This window comes from Aptenodytes patagonicus, chromosome 5 (genome assembly GCF_965638725.1).
Source record: "Aptenodytes patagonicus chromosome 5, bAptPat1.pri.cur, whole genome shotgun sequence".
In the NCBI taxonomy this organism is placed as follows: Eukaryota; Metazoa; Chordata; class Aves; order Sphenisciformes; family Spheniscidae; genus Aptenodytes; species Aptenodytes patagonicus.
The window spans coordinates 11,873,775-11,901,116 of record NC_134953.1 but is presented as its reverse complement, the minus strand read 5'-3'; the positions used below and the strand labels follow the sequence as shown (position 1 = coordinate 11,901,116).

General features: G+C 41.0%; 2 protein-coding genes across 2 annotated transcripts; both read left to right on the top strand.

Moving 5' to 3' along the window:
- The first annotated feature begins 1,477 nt into the window (after positions 1-1,477).
- On the top strand, positions 1,478-14,706 carry GDF10 (growth differentiation factor 10). The gene is made up of 3 exons (XM_076338081.1): positions 1,478-1,775; positions 7,345-8,252; positions 13,788-14,706. The coding sequence occupies exons 1-3, from the start codon at positions 1,478-1,480 to the stop codon at positions 13,977-13,979; spliced, it is 1,398 nt and encodes a 465-aa protein (XP_076194196.1). The 3' UTR covers positions 13,980-14,706.
- A 5,085-nt stretch (positions 14,707-19,791) lies between these two features.
- GDF2 (growth differentiation factor 2) lies at positions 19,792-23,072 on the top strand. Its single transcript, XM_076338080.1, has 2 exons — positions 19,792-20,155; positions 21,883-23,072. The coding sequence occupies exons 1-2, from the start codon at positions 19,810-19,812 to the stop codon at positions 22,821-22,823; spliced, it is 1,287 nt and encodes a 428-aa protein (XP_076194195.1). The 5' UTR covers positions 19,792-19,809; the 3' UTR covers positions 22,824-23,072.
- Positions 23,073-27,342: the final 4,270 nt, after the last annotated feature.

The following is a 27,342-nucleotide window of genomic DNA, read 5'->3' as shown; positions in this document are numbered from 1 at the left end:
AAAAAAGCATCAAAGGATGGTTTGGCTTATTTATAAGCAAAGATTAATTAATAGGAGGTTTGATACTTTAGCAATGTACATTTGGGCAAATTTGTATTTGCAAATTGTTCGTTTCATACATTGAAGGGGCACAGAGCAATGTGGCCTGGTGCTAATTTTAAAAATGAATCAAACCTTTCTTTGCCATGATCCAAAAACTACAAACTTGTGGTTCAGAGACTTTCAATAGTATCTGCTCAGATTTGACACTCCAAGGTTAAAAAAATCACAAAAGAGTTGTGTTATACACAGCAACAGTAGCTTTTTCCAACAATTTTTCAATTATTGCATTGTATACTCTCCAAGAAAAGTAACTGTCTTGGCTACTGGAGGACAAGCTTTAAAAAAGGAGGCAGAATGAACAAATTCCCTTAAAATATACCACTCTCCTTACAGGTTGTCTTTAAAACTGCTATTCATTATAGCAGCATTTATACCCGCTGGGTGACTATAAACTATGATTCAGAACTACCTGTGTCACATGATGAATAAGCGCAACATGCACCATTCACTTTTAAATCAACCCCCTCCGACCTAAGCCATGTAAATCCTTCAGAAATTCACGCCAGTATTCTCCTCCTTCAGATCACACATAGAAATAGCCCAATGACGAAAGTTTACCCATGCACAGCCCCTTTAACCCCTACTATTTAAGTATCTGCTTGGAATTATCAGTGACCCTTGTTGCACTCTTGGCTAGTTCACACTGGGTCTTCCAGAGTGTGGACCCACCGGGGACTTCTCTTTTCTCCGGGATCCTTGAAACAAACACTATTTACAGCGTTGCCTTTCCAAGGCAGCACTGTCAGCTCTGCCAATCGAAACAGAAAAGACCCTTCCACTTCTTTCTGCACGTACGTGTGCGCCCTTTCCTTCTCATGCTGACCCTGCCATCCACCCACCCTCCCGTCCTTTCCCACCGCCTGCCTGCCCGCTCGCTATCTATTTGCTTCTAGCTTTTAGAAATTATTTTCAAGCCCCCCCCCCCCCCCCCCCCCGCTGGCGCAGGCAGCCAAGGTGCCGTCCTGCCGCAGCGCTCGCTGCCACAGCGGCGGCTGTGACATGTGTCTCCAATCAGCGGCTGTGAGCTAATTAATTTAGATCCTTTCCCCGCTACGCTTTAAAGAGCGGGGAAGCCCCACGTTGGAGGAATGCAGCGTCCTCTCCCGCGAGTTCCCCCCGGACCCCTGGCGCTGCCCCCGCCGTAGCCCCGCTCCGCGGCCCCCGGGCCGCAGCTCCTCACCCCCCGGCCCGGGGATTGGCCCGGCGGAGGCGGCATCAGCGGCGGCGGGGGGGGGGCCGCCCCCACCTTCCCTCCTCCCTCCCCGGCCCCGCCGCCCCCTCGCCCCGGTGCGGCAGGGCCAACCGGGAGACCCAGACGCAGACAGCGACCGAGCCGCCGCCGCTCCGCGCCCGGCCGCCCCGCAGCATCCCCCCGATGGCCGGCCGCCTGACCTGCTGCCTCCTGCTGTGGGCCCTGGGCCATGGGGGCTGCCGCTCGCCTGCGGGGGAGGGCGCCGGCAGCCAGCCCGCCTGCCCCGTCCAGCCGCCGGCCGCCCGGGACTCGTCCTCTCCCGGCCGCGACCCCCGCGGGGGCTCTTCGCCGCCCCCTGCGCTGGGCAGCATCGCTCAGGACATGGTAGCTGTCCACATGCTTAAGCTCTACGAGAAGTACAACCGGGAAGGGAGCCGGCCCGGCGACGGCAACACGGTCCGCAGCTTCAAGGCCAGGCCAGGTAAGGCGGGCCGGGCGCGGGGGGCACCGCCAGAGCCCCCTCGCTCCTCTTTCGCGTTAAAGTGACGGGTTTGCGCCGAGGCTGTCAGTGACTGCGGGGGGTGTCACGCTGGGTGAATACCGGGGGGACCCTTGCTAACTACACGGACGCGGTGTCTCCCCTCTGCTCTGCGGACGGCTTCCCACCTTCCCCGGCTCCACCGGCTCCCTCCCCTCCCCCGAGAGTATCTGCAACAAGGTGTCTCCCTTCAGAAAGCCTCCGTTGCTGCGGATGGAAGCCATCGGCAAGAGAAGCGCTGTGCCCGGTGCACGTCGCACCGGGTCGAAAGATCTTTTCAGAGGTACTCGGAGCATAAACTAGTAGCGAGTGCTCCAGCCGCAGGTCCTCTCCTCAGGCTCTTCTCACAGGCTCACAAGTTTCTGTTAGGAAGAGTGCCGCCTACGGGACCGCCTAAAACTGCTCGGGATCTTAAATTCACTGCACTGCCTAAACCTGAGAAGACAGATGTCTGACCTCCCTCTCCCCAGCTTTACTTGGCTTGATCATGAGGGTGGAAGAGCATGTATACGTCACTTTCATTATCCCAGTCTTACTTCAAACCAATAAAGAGGAGGTTTGCGTAGTTAATACTCTTTAAATTTGTCATCCTTTAACAGGGAAACCCAAAATACCTTTTCTGGAAAATGTTTTCCTTCTTTGGTTAACTCTTACAGACTATAACTAATATCTTAGCTCTTAAGATAAGAATTATATCAGTTTCTAGAATATAGTTTTTGTTACATTGCTGGAAATATTTTTTTATAGGCATATCTGATAGATGAATTCAAAACTTGCTTTTGAGTTTCAATCTATTTCTCCTACATTTAAGTCTCACGTAGAGAATACAATGCAGCATAGAGTGTTTTAGGGAATGGTTACTATTACATCACACAATAACTCATATTCTCTAGTGCACCCAACTTAATTTCTATCCTATGTCAAATGTAATATTAAAAAGTAATCGTATTCAAGAAGGAGGAGATCCCATGGAAGGGTAAGTGGCTAATGAAAATGTCTAGAAATCTAAGAGTTAGGATGTAAAGCAATTGCAGACATTTGGGAGAGAAATCGCCATGCTCTAGATCATTAGCTAGCAGCTGCTAACTAATAGGGGTTAGGAAGGAACTTCTGCTGCGGATGGCTATTCCATGACCTCCTGCTATCACTCTTATTTTTCTGTGAACTGCGCAGCTGATACTGGCTGCTACCCAAGGCCCTGGACCACAAGAGTGATTTGGGAAGAATGCAAGGATTGCGCTATATTTTTCTTTTTTCAATTCATCTGCCAAACAAGTTACTTGCATCTCGGTGGTTTAAATTCTGGTTTAAAACACTAAAATAGCAGCACTTCCTACTTCTACTACACAGGTAGACTGTACTGAACAATTGCAACTCAATAGTATTTTGCTCATCTATCAGATCATGAAACCAAGGCAGAGGTGCTTGGAAGTAACTTGTCTTTCCATGCAATGGAAATAAAGCACACCTACGTCCAAAACTCCTGTCTCCTGTGTCCCATCTGTGTATCTTCCCTACTGGATCCTGTCTCTCCCCAGTAACATGGCACGAAAGCAGAAGCTCCTCTGCAATGTTCCTTTGTTACGACCATAAATTGTATTTCTTTGTAATTTGTCAACCTAGTGATGAACAGTCTGAAATGAACCATAGAATGACACAAGATGAGGGAGTGGAGAAGAACCTTATCTGGCAGTATGTTTTTCTTTATCTCCTCCAAGAAATTCTAGTGTTTTCTTCTGAAATAAGAAATTGGCATGTTCTTCTAACAAGACATGTGGAATGTCTATTCTTCATAAAATATGGATAATAATTCTGATCCTACTGAGATAAGCAAAACAGGCTACACCTACAATAATTTCCTTGTCATTATACGAAGCAATGGACCTACTCTTTTTTTTTTTTTAAACATGTACCTTTCAGAAAATCTATAACTTTCTGTTCCTATGCTGCAGCTTAAGGCTGTTTATTAGGGGACGCTTGAGCATCAGTGTTAGTTATGGTTGTCAAGATGAGGGCTCCAGAGGTGCAAAATGTCTGTCCAGACTTAGTTTGCTCCTTTGTCATATGCATTATTGAGGTCTCCTCAACTACACAATTGTATTGCAATCCTACATGTCCCTTACAGGGTATTGATGGTGTTGACTGGCTTACTGAATATGTAATATTTCTCCATATTCAATGTGAGGCACTTGCTATATATAGGCATGTGGTATTTGCACATGTTCCAAATACAACTTCATGTTCCTCTAGCAGTACTTATCACTTCAGGAAGAGTGCTTCACAAACATCTGATCACCTCCTCTCAGCTCACCTCTACGTGTGTTCACAGAAGTTCATTATTTCTCTGATAAGGAGCTGAGAGAAAGTCTATTAAATAATTTCTCAAGTTCTTTTTTTCTTTAGGTGCTTTCCAGTTTTCAGGGAACTTTGTAGCTTTAGAAAACAGCACCAATTGGCTGAAGTCAGACAGTCAAGTCATAAGTGATTTGTGACCAAATGTGAAATATTAAGTTATTGTCCAACTTCACCTAGGTTGCTGAGATTGGGGGGAATTAGTTTACATGGCAGAAATCTGCTGCCTAAGCCATGAAACTTCCCCATAAATTGACTCTTGCAGCTCAGGCTCATTCCCTGAACACCATCCATCCTCTGTGCTAAATGAAACAAAGGCCTTGGTGAACAGTAGCAAATAGCAGCCATTTAATTAAGACTATATCATAATGCATATGTGCAAGAAAACCACATCAAGATTAGCCAGGGAACTGTAATTCTGGCCTCTAGAGCCTTGCTTTAACATAATTTCATAGCTTACAATATTTTAAATGAGGTTCTTTGCGTATTTCTTTCTCACAAATGTGTTATCAGAAATACCATGTAAATCTGTTCTGTTAATCTTCACTTACTGCAATGCAACATTCTCCTATGTGGATTACCTACTAGAGGCTAATATTTTCTTTCCTTGGCTGCTTGCCTTTTTTTTCTCTACCAATCTCTTGCGTGTATCCTCCAGGCATCTTGCCTGTATTCCTAACTTGAAGCTGTCTGCAGTGATCAGAGGTAGATACAATCAGTAAAATATTGACAGCTTTAATGTATACAGCTAGTACAGTTCAACTCAGAGTAGACCTGGAAAAATATAACAATGATTGCTTGACAGGTTGGTAAAAGCCGGAGTGATCTGATGCAATGTGATAAATATGACTATGCTCTATCCAAAACTCAAGACTCCTTAATTCCTAAACAGCCTGTACTTCCAGGCTTCTGGCTTTTCAGTAGCTGCAGATTCACAGATTCTTAGTCTGTTCTACAAAGAGTTTTGACTTTTGAAGGGTTTGTTTCACTCTAGAATGCAGAATTAATTTAGATTAATTAAAATTCCCTTTCTCTGAGCTGTCATTGCAAGTCACCTTCCCATGTGAAACCCTGGGACTCTGGTGTTTGAAACGCCTTTATCCCAGTGATGTATGTTTCACAGTCATATCTATAGAACTGAGGGTGCTAAGAGTGTTCTACTACTAAAAAAAAAAAAAAAAAAATTAGAAATTTCAACTATACACAGCTCAGGTGGGGAGAGGCAGTGGATAGACTTCTTTTTTTAAAAATATGCCTTCTGAAATGAACAAACATTAATAACAGCCTGGTGTTCTAAAGGAAGTACTACGATTATTCTCTTCCTTGGTCTGAAAAATAGACTGGCAGCCTTGTGAAATTTCTATGCTTCAAAGTCTTGAATAGAATCTAAACTCTTAAGTTTTTTCATAGTATGAGCACCTGTGCATAAGACTAGTGTTGATTAACAGTTTACTGATAGGAATCCTGTCCTGAACTGACAGAAACAAATAGGTTCTCATCACAGAATACTGTTTCTGTTAGCCTCTCTGCCACCTATGAAACCGTCGTGTGGGCATCAGTACAGGCTGTTCCACTTCACTGCATCAGGAAAAAAATACAGATGGTGTAGATGGAAACTGCATACTATACTTAGACAGTCTGAAAGTACAAATGTTCATGTGGGCCTGGGATTAATGAACATCCTAACCTGCTGTGGTTTAGTCCAAATGATGGTTCTATCCAGCATGAACTGGAAGACAGCAAGCACCAATTGAGTGAGATGTAGCACTATTAATTTCCATCTTTCAAATGAAACTGTGCTTAAAAGGAAGAACATTCTGACAGGTGACAGTTAACAGTACTGCCTTTCTGTTGGTGACAAAGTTTCTGTGGCTCATCATCCACAGTGCACTGAAAAAGAAACCTAAGTGTTTCTGGAAAACTGGCTGTTGGGTTAGTCATTTTTTTGTTTCTTTTTTGGTTTTTTTTTTCTCCCTGCTGCCAGAGAATTTCCAGGTATGTCAAGAAGGGCTGCCAGAGGGTTTGTCCACTTGAGTTAACTAAAGATGCAAACTTACCCACTGTAGTCTTTTGATGCATTCTAAGTACCAGTCTGAGCTTGGGAGAACAGGAATCACTTCTTGGTTCTGCCACCACTTTCCTGTATGCTCTTGAGCTAGCAAAAAAAAAAAAAAAGGCAACTTTTCACAATGATAGACTGTGAAGGCATGGTCTTTTGATTCTGGGATTACATTTAACATACTAAGAGGGGTTTCTACTGCTTAAATAAACATGGTGTAAACAGTTCTTAGTGTGAAATTGCTCCTCTTCTTTGAGAGGAGGATAGAGATGTGACCTGAGCACAAATTGTTCAACTAGCTGTGTCAATAGAACAAAAGAAGCTATGTTAAATAGAGTTTGAATTTTAAGAGTCAGTTCATATTCAACAGTAGTTGTCACTAACTTCAAGCAGATCAAAACACAAGTCCTAGAAACCAAGTAGGTTTCACAGTGCTCCAAACAAAGCTCCTACATGATGTATACCAGAAAGGAAGATTGCTCGTAAGAGTAACAGCCCCAGAAAATGTGTCACACTGCTTACTTCCAGCCCCCTTGTGAAATGCCTCTTGTGCACTATTTATGGATGATGAACTTCATATGCTGTTGCCCACAGACTAAGCACCCAGAGATCTTTCAGGAATTTTTGCAGTCAGCTTTAGATTAGACCATCTTGAATATAAACTGTAAACCTGGTTTTCAGCTAGTATACTGAGTAAGGCACCGTTCTGAGCTCTGCTACGGGCAAATTGGATAGCTTCTCTGAGCTTGACTTTGTTGTAAAGGAAATAGAAGCAAGGATTGCTTTTCTTGCCTGCCTGGAATGAAAGGCAGTCTGAAACTGAAAATCTCTGGGAAGAGATTTATCCCTCATGTATACAAATGGTGCCCAGTGTGTTGGACACTCACGATGTTATTGTAATATTGCTATTAAATATTGCTAGGGTTTTTTCCCCCTCTTATTCACCATAGTTTTAAGATGAAGTGACAAGCTCACTATACCAACTGATTTGAAGTAGGTAAGTGAAAAGCAAAATTTGTTAATCCACTTATATAGGAATAAGGGTTTGACTACCATTTTTCGTCCCAGATACTTATCCATGTTTTCCTTGCTCTGTTGCAGAATTCTTGGCCCAGAAGCCCTTGTACTGCTTCAATCTGACATCCATGCAGGATTCAGAGATGATCCTTACTGCCACTTTTCACTTCTATGTTGACAAACGCCCTCGGCACCGGGATGTGTTTTGTAAGCGGTCCAAGAACTCATCCTGCCGCCTCCTTCACCTGCCCCCGATCCTGCGGCTCAACCTCATTTTCCAAAGCATTCACCAGAATTCTGCCTATGGACTAGTGAAAGGGAACATCACCGTGTTTCTTCAAAGGCGCGGGGCTTGGCATGCAAAGGACATTTCACACATCATAAAAGAATCAAAACGGGCTGGAGAGCTCATTCTCTGCGCTGAGCTTGATTCTGGGGAGAAACACCAGGGCTTCCCTGAACAGGTCACCAGTCATTTACCTTATATACTAGTTTATGCCAATGACCTTGCGATCTCTGAACCTAACAGTGTGGCAGTCACCCTACAGCGTTATGACCCATTCCCTTCCAATGATGGGGACCCAAATCTATCCCCTAATGCTTCTACTGATACCCGAGTGAGGAGGGATACGTACCTCTCTAGCTCTATTCAGAACAATGAGTTGCCAGAAGTAGATTATAACAACAATAAGTACAACAAACATGACATATGGGAGAATGCCTACAAGTCCTTGAAACCAAAAGCCTCACGCAAAGACCGAAGGAGAAAAGGGCAAGAAAATACAGAAACACTCACAAAGTCTCAGGTGCTAAATTTCGATGAGAAAACAATGAAGAAAGCAAGGCGAAAACAATGGAATGAGCCAAGGATTTGTTCAAGAAGATACATGAAAGTTGACTTTGCTGATATTGGCTGGAATGAATGGATCATATCTCCCAAATCATTTGATGCCTACTACTGTGCAGGGGCATGTGAATTTCCAATGCCCAAGGTAGTATGCCTTTTCGTTGTTAGCTTGCAAACAGTAGATCTAGTGTTCTGCCTATCCGACTACTTTGTTAGTTAGATTTTCCTTTAGATTTTTACCTTTTTCACTGTGTTCTGCTTCCTTGTTCAGCCTAAATCATTTAAGCAATATCATTTCCATCAACTTATTCATCAGAGTGCAAAAAGATTCCAAGTTATCTTCAAATGTAATCTGAAGACTAAGAAAAATCTCAGGTTTATCTTACAATTTCTCATCTTACATCTTGAAACAGTAACATAAAGACTTATGCAGCTTATTAAAATACGGTTACAGACACTAAAGCATCAAACTACTCTGTTGTGGTAGCAGAAGTATAAAGTCTTATATGCTAATAATAAAACAAGGTACTGTACCAGAGTATTTCTGAATTCCACTGGTAATAAATACCTTAGGAGAAAAATGCAGAGTAGTGACACTGAGGTATTTTTAAGTTTAAGAAACTGCTTGTCACTTTGAAAATAAGAATGCTGGTTAAGCTAATAGTTGTGTCTCAAAATTCTCTGGTGCTTTTTTAATTTACTAAATTCTTAAAATTAAGATAAATCCTGCTGGAACAAAAAAGTTGATTTACCTTATGTGGCTGGAAACGCCAAATGGCTGGCTGTAACACTCTAAAGCTAGCGTACTGAATTTCTCCTATAGAAGCAGTGTGAAATTTGCTAATAGAGAGGCAAACATGAACTCCTGCTCCAATGGAATTTTGATTTGGCCCACTCCCACTCACTTGCTCTATGGCAAGTAGTAGAAATTTTGGCAATCCTATGTAGCGCAAGAATTATTGACATTTCATAGGGCTTTCAAGTAATGGGGAAGGGGAGGATTTGAAGCACTGCATAACCTGCATGTTTAGAAACTGTCATTATTTTGCAATTCTACCTACAAATGGCCTGATTATTTATTCTACTGCCATTTTTGCACGTGGTCACTCGGCACTTAAATAATGGATAGTGTTTTACAGCAAAGAACTTCAAAGCTCCAAGACAGGAATCTGCCCTACTTTGCATACAGGGAGATTGATTTATGTTTGTGTTGAAATAAGTAGTATGATTTCAGGGAGTGTCGATATGCAGGCTAGTTTAAGTCCAGGAACAGTGGAAATCTAGACATCAGGGTGGGGTGTACAAATCTGACCACACGTTCCTGTGTAGCTGGCCAATGCTGAACCATGTATACATAAATTGATACATGGTCTGGTAAAAATTAAAGCTTGCACAGGCTCACATATAACTTCACTTTTTTTTTGTTGTAGTATAAAGAGATCATGCAACACAATCACCACTTTACTTAGCCAAAGCAAAACACAGCCTGCGAATATGGGTCCTCTGCCATAGACCCACAGTCTAATGCACCATTTATAAATACCAAAGCCAAAAAAAAAAAAGATGATACATTTAACATATCTGGCTCCTTGTGAGCAAAACAACATGACACAAAAGCTGACAGAACCAAAAGAGAGTGGATCCATTTCTAGCTGGAATAGTTAAATAAGCTTATATTGCTGACTTATTTAATGTCTTATCTAGAAATATTACTTGCTATATAATAAAGATTTCCTTGTAAACCAAAAACCTTACTTTAGTTCTCATTTTGATACTTGTTTTCTAGATAAATTAATGTGGCTGCACTGGCATCTTGGTGCCAAAAAAACCAAACCAAACAAACAAAAAAAACCAGAGAAATTTAAAACTAAATCACAGATACATAGATTTGGGGATTTTTGGTTTGACACACTCTTTGATTGGGTTTGATTTGGAAGAGGTCTACTTTTTGTTAGCTTTGTATTTTTAAGAGGGGAAAAAAATAGAGGCAGATTCATGGCTATAACTTTTTTAAATGACTGTTTCCAAACAAACAGAGATAACTAGGACATCAGCATGAATGAAGCTTCAGGTTAGAGCGTAAGAATTGCTAAATATTATGGAGGGAGAAAGAGCTTCTGTTCTTGCATATATACTCTAAGTCAGGAAAGCATGCATACAATCTTGGCACTCGTAAGTCAAAGGCCAGATTAAAGCTATTCATGAAGACTTGGTCTACACAGTCAACCTGTGATGGACAAGAGATATAACTTATTTCCAAGGTACTCTTTTGGAACTGTGGAGATAGAATTATACTTATATACCTGGCACGTTGAGAATCATCACACTATGATTTTTTTTTTTAAGTATCAGTACATCACTCTGCACATCTACTTTAATAACTGCAATTCTTGATCTAGATACAAAACAGCTCTGGTACAAATCTTGTCATAGCAAGTTCACCTACCTTACTGCTGAAGTTCTTATTCCCTGAACTGTGAGAGGGAAGACTAGCTCGGAAGACTAGCTTGGACTTGATGATCTTAAAGGTCTTTTCCAACCTAAATGATTCTATGATCCTGTACGGTTAATAATGGCTGGCTGCACTGCTGCGTTTGCCAAATAAATGCTAGTCCTATGTGCGGTAGAAGTAGGTGGGAAGATATCCTTCCCCTGGTCTACAGTAATTAGAATTCTCTTGATTTCATCCTTGTAAGTGTTATCGGTTCATTAGTTTCATTTTGAGAGTTGAATTCAAACCTGAAAACAAAACTTTCCTGAAGCTAAGAAGTATTGCTTATTAAGATGGGGGGGGAGGTGTTTTGAGGGGCAAATTAATGATAAAACAGACTTTAAAAGGGGTGTAAGCCAGGCAGAAGGGGAGGGTCTAAAGTATTTCAAGCCTGCTGTTCAATTGCTTTTCAGCTACATCACCATCCTTCTATTTTCTGAGGCCCCAAATGTCCTAAACTAGGATTGCCCTAGAGGTTAAGTAAGAGCAGAACCTGGCCTGCTGTTTATAACCTAGTAGCCAGCATTTAAAACATTAGCACTTCCTCAGTGCCATCACTACTGGGCATTCAACTAATTATTTCAAGCTTTCCACTTTAGCACATCAGTACAAAGGCTAATGTGAAGCCTAGCCCAAGATCACTGAACACTCACGCCAGGTTTCCAGAAGGGCTGGAAAATTCAGAGCCTGGCTGGATGTGGGATGGGTGTGCTGCCTGGTTCTGCTGTGGCTGAGGCAGCCAGATTCTGTACAAAGTAATAGTCCATAATAAGCGTTTTTCTCTATAAGCATTTTTGTGCATAGTGTATACACTTGCAGGCATTAGAAACCTAATTAGTGCTGTTGTCTTGGTAGACAGCTGCTCACGCTAGACTTTGCTCACATCTGTTTGTTCCTTGCAGATATTAGAGACTGCACAGCTGGAGAAGATCCTAGTTGGGTCTTCTGCAGGTTCATACCCAGTAAGTCATAATCCTGTAAGTCGGTAACTGGCACTGAGGGCAATGGTGGCTATCCACTGCATGGGGTCAACAAATTCTGTTTCAGTAGTACATTAAGACCTGTGACTGTTTCAAATAACAATATGAAATGATAAAGGTGCTAGGAACACTTCAGGAGGTTTTTCATAAAGGTGAAAGTAAGAACTTGATTCTAGAAGCTCTAGTTCTTTGAATTTCTAAACTCTGCAGTTGCTTAAGCACATGAAAGCTATTTCTGTCTGTCTCTCGCTGTCCAGATTTGCTAACATGGCCAATGCGGGTAGAAGCTTATTTCTACCTCACATAGCAGCTGTGAGACTAATTCACTGCTGCTTGTTTGTGGATAGCTTTGAAATCTAAAGATGAAGGGTGGCATGAGAGAGCAAGCTGTTGCTAATTATGCCAATGTATGCTAATTACAGAAAGGTGCTTTCCAGGATTGGTCACTTGTTGGGACTCGGCTATAGGGATGCTGTCTTGAAGCCCCAAAGGATCAAGGACGGATTTCAGAGTTTCTCCTTGTAATGGCTCAAATGAGGTTGCTTTAGTTAAGGAACATCTGAAAGCCTTAATAGCAATTAAGGTTTGGATCTGATTTGCTGATATGTTACACTTAAAGCAAGTGTATCAAAACGGAATTATCCTAAAAAATAGCTCCTTTGTTATACCCATGGACTACATAACTTTTCATGTTGAAATGAAAAATGATGTTTTGCATATACTCAATTATTATTTGAAACATAGAGAAGATATAGGAGACATTAATTCTTCTCACTTGAAGTATCTGCTTCCATGTGGAGATGTGCAAAGTCCCTATTTGTTGTTCCACAGATGTCATTTTCCACCCAATATACAGCTATGTACCAACAGTGATGAAAGATTTCATGTGTCACATATACCAGATGTGTGCAGAAAACTCGTGAAACTGTAGCAAAAAGCCTGATATGACTAACAATTTTACTACTGTTACTGTACTCATTTGCTGGCACAGTATTCAAGCATGACAACTGAACAGGAGTCACTGAAGCTTTAGCCTCAGTGGTGTGTTGCATGCCATACTATTGCCTCGTGTAACTGGAGCACACGCATTCCATGCTATGTTGAGGTAATGACAAAGAAAAGCTGTCACTCCGTCACTGGTAAACCTGTGCTTGACTGTATGTACCTCAGGCAACAGAAGTGGTTAAAACTGTTTAGTACTGTTCAGTTGCTCAGACTACAAAGGCCAAGTATAGCTTGTGAATAAAGGCTAATAAAAAAAAAAGTTACATTTACCTACTAAACAGTATACTATTTACATATCTTAACTTTCTCCTTTTCTTATTCTCAGTGCTGTTATGCCTAATGGCTGCCTCCTCTTCTCAAATATTTTTCCTTGTGGTGTTTACTGCATCCAAAAATCAATGGTAGAAATAAAATTGTGGCTCAGTACCCTGAACAGTATATAGATGTAAAGCTGCTGTGAAACCTCTCTTCATACTTTTCCTGCCCTCCCAGCCTTTTGTTTTCTTCTCCCACTTTGAGGCTAGCTCAGGGGGGGGAAAAAAGCCTGGTGAGGAAGGCAGAGGGAATCAGACAAAGGCTATGAAGTACTTGTTTGTCATGGGGTTATGATCAGAAAGGCTCTGTCAGGTTGTTTGACTATTCTAGAGTAACTCCCCCCTGCGGACACTATTTCTGGAGCACTCTGCTCTTTTAAAAGAGAGTAATTACTCCAGGAAAAAGTAACTAATTCCAAGTTAGCGTAAAAGAGGAGAAATACTACTGGAACATAGGGACAGTTATTTTGGAAATACCTACAGTAGCCAATTTTCCAAGCCAGACAAGAGGTTAAGAAAACAAAAGATAACATCTTACAACTGAGAAGTGTGCCCCACCTTAGTCCTTTTCTCCTGCATGCCTGCCTCCAGCATCTAGTAGATGCAGTCAGGGACATTCTTTCTTCAGGCTACTGACTGCTGGCTGTGCCACCAGTGCCCTCCTCTGGTATTTATGAAGGCAGCATAAGGAACACAAAATATCTGCTGGATACACCTTGCGCGGGAAAGCTGGAAGTGTGAGGGACTGACCATGCTGCATGGTCCTGTGATTCAATCACATATTCACTTTTTTGAGAGACAAAAAACCATAAGTGTTGTCATTTTCCAAGTCCATCTAGAAAAGTGACTGCTCATAAATGAAGCGATAATTGTTTCCTTCTCTGTTCCAGATTGTCCGGCCATCAAATCATGCTACAATCCAGAGCATCGTAAAAGCAGTAGGAATCATTCCCGGCATCCCAGAACCCTGCTGTATTCCTGACAAAATGAGCTCACTCAGTGTCCTGTTCTTAGATGAGAACAAAAACGTTGTTTTAAAGGTATATCCCAATATGTCGGTTGAAACTTGCGCCTGCCGATAAGTTCATACAAACACATCTTTAATTAGACCTGCGCATCCTGCCCGACTACACTGGGAAAGCTGTAAATGGAAAATGAACCCACTTGTGTTGATGAATGAATTGCAAGCCTACAATTCCTCTACAGAAAGCATGTGGAGACACTAAAACGATACACATGCTCACCTGGAAGGATATGTCTTACTGTCACCATTTGTCTTTCATATTCATCTTCCAGGAATTCAATACTTTTACAAATATCTTCCTAACCCACCTAGCCAAGACACCTGATGTTTAGAGAGAAATTTAAGTAAGTGTAAAGTTTTCCATAATCAAAGGACTAAAATATGTTTTTATATGCTATTTTTCTGACTATTTTATCTCTTCAGTTAACCAAGAGGATGGGAAGTGAACTTGCAAAGGCAGGCTTATTTTAGAGTATCACTTTTGTACACAAATCAAAACTTTTTGCCTAAAACACTCATACTCTTAATCTGCATATTTATACTGAAAAATGCTGTAATAAAGGGCTTAAAATGTATATTTTCTTCAGGATGCAAGTATAGTGCACTTCATAAGCTTTCATATAAACAGTATGTTAATATAGCCATTTTTGGTTACCCTTCCCTAATATATAATTTGTTCTACAAAAGACACATGTAATATCCCGCACTTTTGGTTTGCTGGATAATTTCAGGTTGTTAAACATATTCTCTGAGTAACACATACTATATAGTAATATGTTGAAATACTAAAAATAAAATAACCAAGATTTATATTTTTGTAAATTATACTTTATATCCTCTAGATTGTTACATGCTTTTAACAAAAGCTAATAAATTAAAGGTACAGTAGTATCTAAAAATAGTTGAATTGTCTTTCTATAAATGCACTCTCTTACATTCTGTTAATTAGATGGAAACATGTAAATACATGTTAAGCTTGTCATAATGCACCTCAATAGATTAAAGACAGAAGGGAATACTATGATCATCTAGACCGACCTCCTGCATAGCACAGATCAAAGAACCTTGCTCAGTAGTTTCTGCACCATGCATTATGGAACTTCTGTTTTGAGCTTGGGAATGTCTTTGAAAAACATGCATAATTTTGGCTTTAAAGATTTCATGTGACAGAATATCTCTACTGGACTACAAGTAGTTGTTCCAAAAGTTAGTGCTCTTTGTTCATATGCAGTGGCTTAATCCTAGTCTGAATTTGCTGAGCTTTAGTTTCAATTCACTGGATCTTACTGTAACCTATTTTATTAGATCCCTTTTATCTATTATCCAAAATACTTCCACTGTGTATTTTTAGTATATAGAGCAGGGTCAAATTACATTTTGGCTAAGATTTAAATAGGTACTTTGATTTCTTATTCTAAGCCTCAAAACAATTTCTCACAGCTCTTTTCTGAACTCTTTCCAGAACTTTCATTAACTTTCTTTTCCAACAATGAATATCAAAATAGGACACAGTTTCTGGCAGTGGTTCCGTTAGAAGTCTTTATAAAGTCTCTGTTTCCCTCTAACTCCTGTACAATCCTCTGTTGATACATTTATGGTAGCCCTTGTAACTGCAGCACTCCTTCAAGGGCTGATGTTCCATCATTGTGCCTGTCAATCCTCTTTCTCAGTGTCCCTGCATGCCAGGGCACACTTGCCACATACTCCACTTTCACCCACCTGCTGTACAATAGCATAGGCAGACCAGGAGCGGAACAAACTTCTGAAGTCTGTGAGGTAGCACAGAGTGCAAGATATGGAGTGTTTCCTTCTCAAGAGATAGTCTAACCTTCTGCACTATCTTATCCTATTAAGAGTTGTATTGTTTAGGGGAAGGATGCTACACACACTAGCTTCTGACGAATGACTAACTGGAAGGCTCCTATCCTGCTAAGGTGCTAGGTAACTTCTGCCACCAATATTCCATACTCATGTGGTGCAGATTCCCAGACAACAGACGTGTGGAAACGTGGTACTTCCTGCTAACCTACGTAAAAGCAAGATTCAGTGTGTATGGGAGTCTCTGCAATGTTAGTCTCACAGCAGTTCTCGCTAGTTCCTCCTAAACAGCTCTCAATAAGGAGTAGATATTTCTAAGGCACCTTGTAGTGACTGCCAGGTATGACTGCCAAAAGGTCATGGATCCAGCTAGGCATTTCTTCTTCTCCTGAAGTACTACAGTGATTTACACTGGAACTACTGGGACAAACCTTTGTATACTGTTGCTGTTAAAGATGTCCCTTAAAAATGTAGGGTCTTGTGTTTTTATAAAGTGTGAGAAACTCAACTACAGTTGACAAAGTAATGCTAATGCATAAAGAAAAACTAAAAAGTTCTCAGAAATTCATCAGTTATTCCTATGGAACAGCCATAAGCATAAAATTTTTCAAAGTATCTTAAGTCATTGTCATTTCTCTTCTCTGTGAAAACCTACCCTTTTCTGTAGGTCTAGTATTGCTCCCATTTAGCACCAGCTCTGAACAGCATGACATATTAGCCTAGTGTGCTTATGTTCTCATCTATCGCATTTTGTTTTCCTTAAGGAATATTTTCTATATCTTGAATTAGTCCTTGGGTACAAACTTTCTTTCCAAGATGTGCTGATGCAAGCAATTAGGAAAGAGATACCATCCTATGATCTGTTATAAGGTCTATAGGACATATGGGAAAATGCTACTCCTATACTCATTAGGATACCTGTAAAACCCTGAAAGGTTTAGTCTGCATTTAAAGGTTTGTTGGCAAAACTATGTTATTTAGGTTGGGCAAAACAAAATTATACTTGCCAGTGGCATAGCTCTCAAGGCATATCGTTACTACACAAGCAATACAATTCTCTTATTAGTAAAGTTTATTTCATTTGGAGTTTAGCTGTACCAGTCAATTCTCTAATGCGAACAAGATCTTAAACCACTATTTGTTTAGTGGTTCGAGCTATTACTCTCTGGGTCTTTGGTATTTGGATGTCTAATCTTCCTCTAGAAAAGGAAACTTTGTATTTGAAATGGCACAAATGCAGTCAGCTGCTGTTGGAAGACACCGATACCCTTACTCTCTTGGTTCCAACAGATCTTTTGATTTCTACGAACATCCTATAAACCATTCCACTTAATGTTTAAGTTTCTAGAGAAAGTTACTATTGGCAAACACTTAAAATAGAAGGTCAAGATTATTGCACTAACTAATCCTAAAAGAATTGAGGCTATATTAATATGGGATGATTAAAGACAGATAAAACAGGAAAACAGCTGACATTAGCCAGCGAAGTGTTAAGGACATTTTTTTCTAAAACAAATCCAATTTAATTCTTTGAGGCCACAGTTTAATTGCCAGAGGTAACAGCAACAGCTAGAATGTACCTAGGTTTTTGTGCAGTATTTCAATTCACTTGCACAAGGCTACATAATTAAAAGAAACCACTGGACATTATTAATATATTTGTGTATCAATGAATTAACAACTGTCTCACTGCCAAACCTCCAAGAGCAGCTTTCAAAAGGAACTGCCACTGAATGAAACTGTTCATTGTAAAGTTTCTGCAAAGCTGACACTTGGCCTGACACTATTTGACATCTTTATATGTGAACTGGAAGTCTGTATATAACAAGCCCCACAGCATTTGCAGAAGACAGTGTTTAGGAGAGAGGTATTTATATAGATCACTTGATCTAGCTGCACTTTATGTAATCAAAATTCATTTTATGGTAGAGAGATGCAGAACTTGGTACCTAGGCACAAGGAATGGAGGCTGCTCCTTCTGAGTAAAACTTCGGCACCCTTGAAAGCCATAACTCTTAAAACAATTTTTGTGGATATCATGGATTTATGGCACAGTATGAGCATCCAGGGTGATGCTATGTAAAGAGAGCTAATGAAAGCTTTGAAAAGATACACCCTGGAGTAATGAACCACATAAGGAAAGGAGATTTTATTTCTGCATGTGCCACTAGAAGACTATGTATAGCCCCAGTGTTCACCTTTTCAAAAAGACATTCAAATTCTGATTGAGACATGAAAATGAAACAAAAAGTTAGAGAAAATGTCTTATAACGTGCTAAAAAGCACAATCTGTTTATTTTATCAGAAAGCAAACTGAGAAGTAACTAACTTGATTACACTGTACAAGTACTTTGACAAGAGAGAAAATGCCAGCGCTCTAGGGCTCCTTAAGCCAGCCAGAAAGTTACAAGAACGCCTGTCTAGAAGGTGAAGCCAGGCACAATGAAATAATAAATGAAGCACCACGGTTATTTAAGTGTAAGTGACAATCTTTTAGACTAAGTGCTACAAAAACTGAAGAAATCTTTGATTCTTTGACATCTTCAGATAAGTTCTGGAGACCCTTAAAAAAATATGTTTTAGCCAAACACAAGTAATTGGGCTCTGCACACAGGTAGGAAACACAAAGGCCTTGAGTAAAACATAGTCTTGCTATGCAGGAGACCAGGATCGGTGCCAAATAATCCTTTCTGACTTTACACCATAGGAACATAATTAACCAGAATCTTGGATCCCAGCTGTCACTTGAACAGACACATAAGTGAGTATTTGAGAAGTCTGGGCTCACTTTAAACACTGTGTATGCACTGCTAGAAAACTGGAGAAGAATGGCCAGAAAGAACAAAATTTTGTCTGCATCTTTGCAGTGAGATTTTTTTTTAATGCAAAGGCTCATAATACTATTCCAACTTTATGGCACATGTACAGTACGGATTGAGTTGTGCTTAGAAAAAATGATCCATTAATAGTACAGATAAAACACCTATGTATCATTAGATTAAATCATAACACATTCATTAAGATAAATAGCAAGTGATATTTTTGTCTGTAAATAAACTAGTTTTTTTTCTTCTGTATCATGAGAAAATCTATCATCAGTCTTGTATTTTTGCCTTGGCCCATTCTCCTCATGGATAACAGTATCTTCACAGATAATCTTCTGTATCTTCACGGAGACCTTTTACTTTCCATGTGGCCTTAGAAGGTCTAGTTCTGTCTTCATTTTGAGGTCACTGAAATAATGACTGGTTGTTTTTGGACTGGACTGAGCATCAAGAATCTAAGAAATATATTACATAAGATACTATAAAAACAAGACTAAATTCCCATACACCAAAGGAATCAAACTGAAAATGGACAAGCCTGCAAACAACAGGAAGCAAACTTGACAGAAAACAGATATGTCACTGTGTACAAACAATTGCTCTTGGCTGATAAACGGAGAGAAGTTTTAAGGTTGTTTGTATTATCATGAGATCATGTCTTGCAGAATCACAGGTCTCCATCAAATGATTGGGGATTTTCTGATGGTATGTGAAGGGACTGTAATAAAGATTTGTGAGATGTTATTTACTAATAGCTAATAGAGTAATTTTGTTCTAGATCTCTATTTTTTCTAGTCTTGATGAAAATAGTGTAATCTTCTACGTCCCTAAGAAAGCTTCTCTCTGTGTTGGCAAGGAAATGATAAAAGAGTGTAATTAAGCAATGATGACCTTAAAGTGAAATGTGGATTCTTTACAATATACAATGTCCTTCCCACCAGCCACATGTGTTTGTCAGATGTTTATAGAATCTTCATTAACTAAGAGCTTTGCTAGATAACAGAAGCTGAAGCATGGCATCAATGACTCTGATAAGGGCAAGTGTACAACCAATCTGCTTGACAACTGACAAGAGGCTGGGGTTTGAAGCAGACTGCAAAAAGAACACAAGAAAGTGATTTGCAAAGGGCATTCCAGTTGTTTGCCTTCCATCTCCTTTCCTCTGTCTGTAATGAAACAAGATTTTTAATCAGCTAAAATACCCTCGTCCTCCTGTCTCTCCATCAGAAAGTACATATAGAAGAAATGCATTATTTTGGAATATTAGCTGCACTGTCTGTTTTCAACATCATCGCCTGTTTGACAAGAGGCAAACCTTTGGAAGACTGGGACAAGTTATCAGCTATGGGAAAGTCTGATGCACACTTTCATGATCCTGGGGAAGTGGAAGATGAGACTCATTTTGACTTTAAATCTTTCCTGGAGAATATGAAGACAGATTTACTAAGGAGTTTGAACTTGTCAAGAGTCCCCTCACAAGTGAAGACCAAAGAAGAACCACCGCAGTTCATGATTGATTTATACAACAGATACGCTGCAGACAAGTCCTCCATCCCTGCATCCAATATTGTAAGGAGCTTCAGTACTGAAGGTAGGAGAAGTCCTAAATATGTGGACTACAATTTTTAAGGAAGTACATGGACAGTAGGTACTCAGATTCTTTTGAAATTAAGAAGGAACTGAGCGCCTAACTTCCACAGATTCTTTAGAAACAAAAAAGATTAAAATTTTGGATTGGAGACTTGCTCTGTAGTTTCTTTCAATCTTTAAAAAAGTACAATTACCTTTAGTTTTCTTCTTTGATATTTTCACTGTACAATATTCTCTTCTCAAATGCATCAACTGAGATGATGCACTGAATAACAGGGTTTACATGAACCATGTTTCTCAAAGCTAGAGATTTGGAACTGAGTTTCAATGTTAGAATGCAAGCTTTTGATCATCTATAACTGAGACATACAGGCTAGAGAGCTCTTCTTTCAGGTGGGCTCTTCTCATATTTAAAAACCACAGCAGCCAACTGAGAAATGTGTCTCTGGATCCAAGCAACGAACAGCAGTGCTCCCCCAAAATTCTGGTTTAGATGGAAAGATTTATATGGAAATGGGTAGTCAAGCTTGTCTCAACTAAAAAAATTCAAGATCCCTGTCTGTGTAACATTACATAGACTTTTAAAAGCTCCACCAAAAGCAGCAGTAAAAAAGTTAGAAGTAAATGCAATCCTTGTGATAAAAATGAGACAGGGAGAATCAAAGCCTCTGTCTCTATGAAAAATATACATACACAGGTAACAGCACTATGGCGAACTCCAAATTCCCAAATTAGTGCCCCTAGTCCTGAAATGGAAAGAAACCTTAACAGTATGAGCTAGATTATAGTTTCCATATCTCACTCTCCTCTACGACCGCTTTAGTGGGTAAACACTGTGAAATGTAAACATTAGCCAATTAAAATTGCCCTAAAACCCAATCATGATGGAGTAATTATCTTACATTGAGCATCAAATAGATATCAGTCAGTGATGACTTTTAAACACTACCAATCTGATCTTCCAGCCAAACTCTGCCCCTCCCAAGGCAGAGTTGCTGGTACTGCACATACCTTTGCAGGGAGAAAAAAAACAACCAAAAAAAACCCCAAACAAAACCCACACAAGCTCAGTGAGTCCAGCCTGGAACGGACTGGGACCTGAGCATGAAAGGCTGCTTATCACCAAGTCCCTAGTTAGACAGACCCTGAAGCTTCATTTCAGGATTTTCAAAAACTTTTCTATTTCCCCAAACTCCCAGTAATCCAAGCTGCTTTCAAAGTTATCTGAAGACAACAACAAGAGCCTCAGCACAGCTAGTTCTTAGAGACACTTACATATGTAGTATATTTCTCTGTATTAGGAGAGCAGTTCATCCCATTGCATGATGATAAGAGTAGGAAATTCATAGGTTTTTTAGGAATTCTTTGTGTAAAAATCTCTTTAGAAATTGCTAAATCTGAACACTCCCCAGATGCCTTATTTATGTACTTAATACTGACCAGCATCATCCACAGCTTGTTCTAGGCAGACTCTTTATGCTCCCCTCCACATACTCACCTGTCCACACAATCTTGGTGAAAATACTACCAACACCAGGGACCTCCATTTCCACTTTTCACTCCCTGCCCTTGAAACTTGGCCAGAAGACAGTATTTTTTTTTTTTTTTTTTTAATGCTGGGTAGCCATGCTCTTATTTTACCCCCAAAATACATGCTGAGTCTTTTAAAAGCAAGTTACTTGGACAGTCAGAAGCACTGTAACGACGTGTTTTAATTTCCTATTGCAGATGTTGTTTCTTTAGCTTCACCAGAAGAAAATCCATTTCAGAAACACATCTTGCTCTTCAACATCTCTATTCCACGATATGAGGAAATCACCAGAGCTGAACTGAGAATGTATATCTCCTGTCACAGGGAAGTTGGGTCTCTCCCTACGCTGGAAGGCAACATGGTCATTTATGATGTTCTAGACGGTGACCACTGGGAAAACCCAGAAAGTACCAAATCTTTCCTTGTCTCCCACAATATCCACGAGTGTGGCTGGGAGATGTTCGAAGTGTCCAGCGCTGTGAAAAGATGGGTCAGGGCAGACAAACTGAAGACTAAAAACAAGCTAGAGGTTGTTATAGAGAGTAAGGCTCTGGGTGGTTTCACTTGTGGGAAGCTGGATATCAGTGTTACCCCTGACACTAAAAATCTGCCCCTGTTAATAGTGTTCTCCAATGACCGCAGCAATGGGACAAAAGAGACCAAAGTGGAGCTCCGGGAGATGATTGTTCATGAACAAGAAAGTGTACTAAAGAAATTAGGAAAGAACAACACTTCATCCGAAGAGGAAGAACGGGGAGAGGAAAAGGCCATCACTGGGCCCCACCAGCATTCTTCCAGAAGCAAGAGAAGCATTGGAGCCAACCACTGCCGGAGAACTTCCCTCCATGTGAACTTTGAAGAGATTGGCTGGGATTCCTGGATCATTGCACCGAAAGATTATGAGGCTTTTGAGTGTAAAGGAGGTTGCTTCTTCCCTCTGACAGATAATGTTACCCCAACAAAACATGCTATTGTCCAAACTCTGGTGCATCTCCAAAACCCAAAGAAAGCTTCCAAGGCCTGTTGCGTTCCAACCAAATTGGATTCAATCTCCATTCTTTATAAGGATGATGCTGGTGTGCCCACTTTGATATATAACTACGAAGGGATGAAAGTGGCAGAATGTGGCTGCAGGTAGTATACAAGGCAGAATCTCTAAGAATAAGAATACCCCCTTTTTCTGCTCTGTGTAAATCTGTACATTAGTGATGCAAATGAAAATCCTTGCAAACAAGGTTTGGAACAGGGTATGGCGCTGGTGGTTGTTGTTGTTTTTGCTGCTTGTTTTAAAGGAAAACTGGCATTTAAAGAATGTCAATCATTGTAAATAGCCTGCATTATATATCACAGCAAAGTGAATACTGGATTAAAATATTGTGAGGTTGAATGAACTACACATTATTTGGCAACAGTGATACAATTTGAATACCTTATTTCAACTTTTCTGCTTAATCAATTCTGTTTAGGTCACAAACGAAAGGATTTTCAACAGGGATTTAGGATGTCCTATAAAACTTTAATAGGTATTGAAATCTAATTCTCTCAGCCAACTCTGACATTTTCAACTTCTGTAAAACTCAGTAAACGGAATTTGGCCTGCATGGTACAGTCAGGAGTCTAAATCCTGCAAGCTTTTTCTCATATCAGTAATCTCAGAGGCTTTTACAGGCAAATGTAAAAATGTAAAACTCCTGTAAGTGAAGATTTGCAGTATTCAAAACAGAAGAGACTCTCAGTCTTACTTCATTCCCAAGTTTCCTTCTCTGGGTAGCAGGTGCCTTGGTTTCAGCTTTCTTATCCTCAGCGTCCCTATTTTTACCCCTTTATGGCACATACTTGAATGATAAGAAGTGCAGCCTTCCGCTTCTAAGACACTGTTTCCTAGGAGGAACAGCAGTCCTTATCTCCGCACAAAGATAAGGAGCCACTTCGACCTACTGCATATTCTTAGTGTTTCTTTGCAAGAACATGCAGTCAAACGACGTTCAGCCTTAGAAGCTGTATCCTAAGAGCAGTGGGGGTTGGCAGAGCTCAGCACTTGTGAAAAGCCCAGGCTACTTATTTAGAGGCCTAAGTATGTTCTTTGGAGTCTAACATTAGGCTTTGATTTTTTTTAAATTTCTTCTCAGGAGAAACTCTATTTTACATACAAAATTCTTTCACCCCTTAGAAGTCTGGGAAAAACTGAAACCTTCTATCTGTGTTCTATGAGACATATTGCTGTATGGGAAATATACTGTCATACAATAGCTCTCCTGACTTCATTTATATTTTCACTAAACAAGGACCCCATCTTTCCTGCAATTAAAGTAAACTTCCTCTGATTCTAATGAAGGTTTTGTCTGTACAAGAAGAAACAAAGTGTCTTCTGTGGTTTCAGGTGATAGGTGTAAGTGCTGTACAATGCCACCATAGTCCACCTCACTTCTACTCCTCCACCACCTTTCACACACACACACACAAAAAAAGATCCAAACCCACAGCAAACTACACCTCTGTTCCAAATGGTGAAGAATATTGATGAGGCAAAAATCTAAACAGTAGCCTAATGTATGGAAGCAACAAGATTTAAATGGATACATATGTGTTAAATTAGGGCAGCCTGTGGGCAAGACGAATTCATTTGGCATGAACAGGTCAGCTAGAAATCTAATACACAGTTTATTTACTATTGTTAACTTAATACAGAGCAAATAGCAGGTGAGTGTGAGCAGGGCGGTGGTAATTCCATCAGGAACTGCTGGTTACATCACAAACCACGAGCACAAAGCACAGTTCATCAGAATCCTTAGACTGATTTATAGCCTTTTCCTTTAGAACTGGGTTGCAATTGGATCAGATCCGAAATCTGGGTCCATGCAAACTCCATCCATCCATAGCTGCATGTCATTAACCTCTTAGGCTTCCCGTGGCAGTCCTCTCATTTTACCACTCCCCACAGGCTTCTGTCATGTTACAGTCATCGTTATGTCTTCCTCCTTTCAGAACTCCCTGTATTGTCTCCCTGTTTTGTTCATGTCTCCTAAGCTCATGACATTTTGCACAACTTCTCTTAATCAAGTGAAAGAAACCACCAACGAAGCACTTGGTGTGATCAAATTAGAAAGGTTATTCACCCATGTGTCAAGGTAATTGTAGCTGTGTGTCCTTAAGTCATCTAAACACAAGGTCCTAGTTATATTTTGACTTCACTGAATACAGGACTTTGTCCATAATTAAATGAAAAAGTGGGGAAGGGGAAGGACCAGTCCCCACATGCTCACAGAGAGAAATTCTCAAGAATCAATTTTTCTTTTTTTTTTTTTCACATTCTGAAGTAAAACGTTGATATTTCTTTGTTTCCCAAGCTTACTTGGAGGAAAAAAAAAAAAAGACCCACAGCCATTTTTGGCTCAAAAACTCCAATGCTAGCTATGCTATCAGAATTCCAGAGAAGCCCTACAGATCCCATCGCAAAACTGTACTACAAGTCGCTTTTGTATTTCAACCAAAAAAATCAATTGCTCTTCCAGCTAGTTTTAACGATCACATTCCCACAGGCTTAACATTTTGGTTGGTACAGAAGTAAAACGAAACATGAATCTTTCCATAGGGTGATGATCAGGGTCAAGAAGAAATGAGAACCCAGTAGTGACTACAGATGCTACCTACAGCATGGCTGAAGTGTGTGTCAAATTGATGTTTGATTTACATTGTAAATTTAGCAGCTTGATTTATGTAGTTTTGAACATCTGATTTTAAACAATTGCTAGAATTCCCTCACATTTCAACTGCTTTGGTATGCAATGAATCAGCCAGGTGGCCAAGATGTGCTAGAGTGTATGCAGGTTGCAAAGAGCAGGCAAAGCATCTTGCCCCCTGCTTCAAGCTGGGCCCCATCGGACACTGAGAAAACCCCCTCTCATCATTGGATTCTGAATGTCGACCAGCAGCTTGCTGCTACTAAGGAGCAGGTTGGGGCTTGTGCACTGTCCAGCAGATGTACAGTTAAAATTAAAATTTATTTGTTTAACACAAATATGTGGCTGGAGCATGCCCTCATACTCAGGCCCATTAGCTATCTGTGTAACAGCCCTGTAACATCAGAATCACCAGCCAATTTTAAGGCTACCCTATAGCACTTCATTCTTAATAGATAAACATGGTAAGCTGGTGGAAGCTGGTCAGGAGATATAGCTGTTGCTATTTTTACATAGCTTCCCACCTTGTCTGTGTACACAGCAGGCACAATGTCCTCTGATCTCATCCACCCCTCTGTGCCATGTCCCAACACAGAAGAACAGCAGATGCAACTTATCACTTAACAACACACCACCAGCAATCACTAAAAGTCAAAAAGATCTCCATTTTCACTATTCTTTTCCACTGGTGAAGAGGCAATGGCCTCATGGAAGGTGTTCAGCTGGTATCTGCTCAGGCACCTTTATACTGGAAAGATCCTGACAATATAGAAATGTGAAGCTAGAATTGCCAATTACTGATATTCAGAATAATAGGTTTTAGACTGCCTCTCAAGTAGGCTTATCATTTCAGACACAATTGTGCTCTAACAGAATTAATGCTGCTCCCAGACCACGGCTGATTCTTCTCTCCAGCCTCCTCAGAGCCTGGCCATTACCACATACCATGCATGTAGGTGTGTGGCCATGTAGGTCCACATAGGCATACACTGTGAGCTCCAGGAGGTATCAGTACCTTGCTGTAGCTCCTCATAGGCAGCACTAAATCGAGTTTGTTACTGCAAAGAAGAGCTGAAGTGTACAGATGGAAACACAGAACAAGCTGGCAAAGCCAACAAGTAGTAAATGAACAATGTCTGTGAAGCAAGACCCCATCCTCAAACAGCTTAACAACAGCTCCACATTCCCTCTGGCTGCTCTGAACAGCTAACAGGACACTGCATCTGACTGCTAACCACCTCCCTTCTCCCCATGTTAACTCCCCAACGTACTATTTGTTGTGTGTTTAGCAGACACAAAAACAGGGCAGGTCCCTCCGAAGTCTCTAGAGAGCGAGGGGCTCAAAGAGCTCTGCCCGTCCAGCTGCAGGGCAGGAGGCTCTAACTGCAGGTGCCTGAGGTGCAAATCTTAGTGCCGCTCTGGGGCTGACCGAGGCCTACAAACCGCCTTAGAGCCATCTCTGGCCTCTCTTCAGCCTCCTGTGCTTTCTCTAAAGCCTGCCTCCCTGCTGCCTCGGTGCCATCGCCGCGCTGCGAAGGGCCTCCAGGCTGCCCCCGCCACACCATCTCTGGGCTGTGAGGGACCTCCGTGCTGCCTCGGCGCCATCTTCAGGCTGCGTGGTGTTTCTGCGCCAGCTCTGTTCGTTACCCCCCCAGCCGTCTTCACACATTTTCTTACTCTCCCTCATATGCTACGTTAAAATCTCTCAGCTTTAAGGTGCCTCCTGCCATCTCCCTCTGGGCTGCCCACAGCCTTTTTTGCCCTCTCCGTGTCTCCGAGCTGCCCCACTGCCATGTCTGTGCTGGCTGCTGCCTCCGGGCTGCCTCAAGGAACATGTCATCCCTCTGAGCTGCCTCAGAGCTGCTCCTGTTTCTTTTTTGTCCTCTCCCTTAAAGCTTCTGCTGGACCATCAGTCATAATTCAGCTAAAAGCCTCACAGGAGAATGGCTTCAGTGTAGCCCTGGAAAATGGGATGCC

Coding starts and splice junctions, on each gene's coding strand:
- GDF10 (XM_076338081.1), top strand. CDS start 1,478: ATGGCCGGCCGCCTGACCTGCTGCCTCCTGCTGTGGGCCCTGGGCCAT. Junction 1,776..7,344: donor CAGCTTCAAGGCCAGGCCAG/GTAAGGCGGGCC, acceptor GCTCTGTTGCAG/AATTCTTGGCCCAGAAGCCC. Junction 8,253..13,787: donor GTGAATTTCCAATGCCCAAG/GTAGTATGCCTT, acceptor TCTCTGTTCCAG/ATTGTCCGGCCATCAAATCA.
- GDF2 (XM_076338080.1), top strand. CDS start 19,810: ATGCATTATTTTGGAATATTAGCTGCACTGTCTGTTTTCAACATCATC. Junction 20,156..21,882: donor AAGGAGCTTCAGTACTGAAG/GTAGGAGAAGTC, acceptor TTCCTATTGCAG/ATGTTGTTTCTTTAGCTTCA.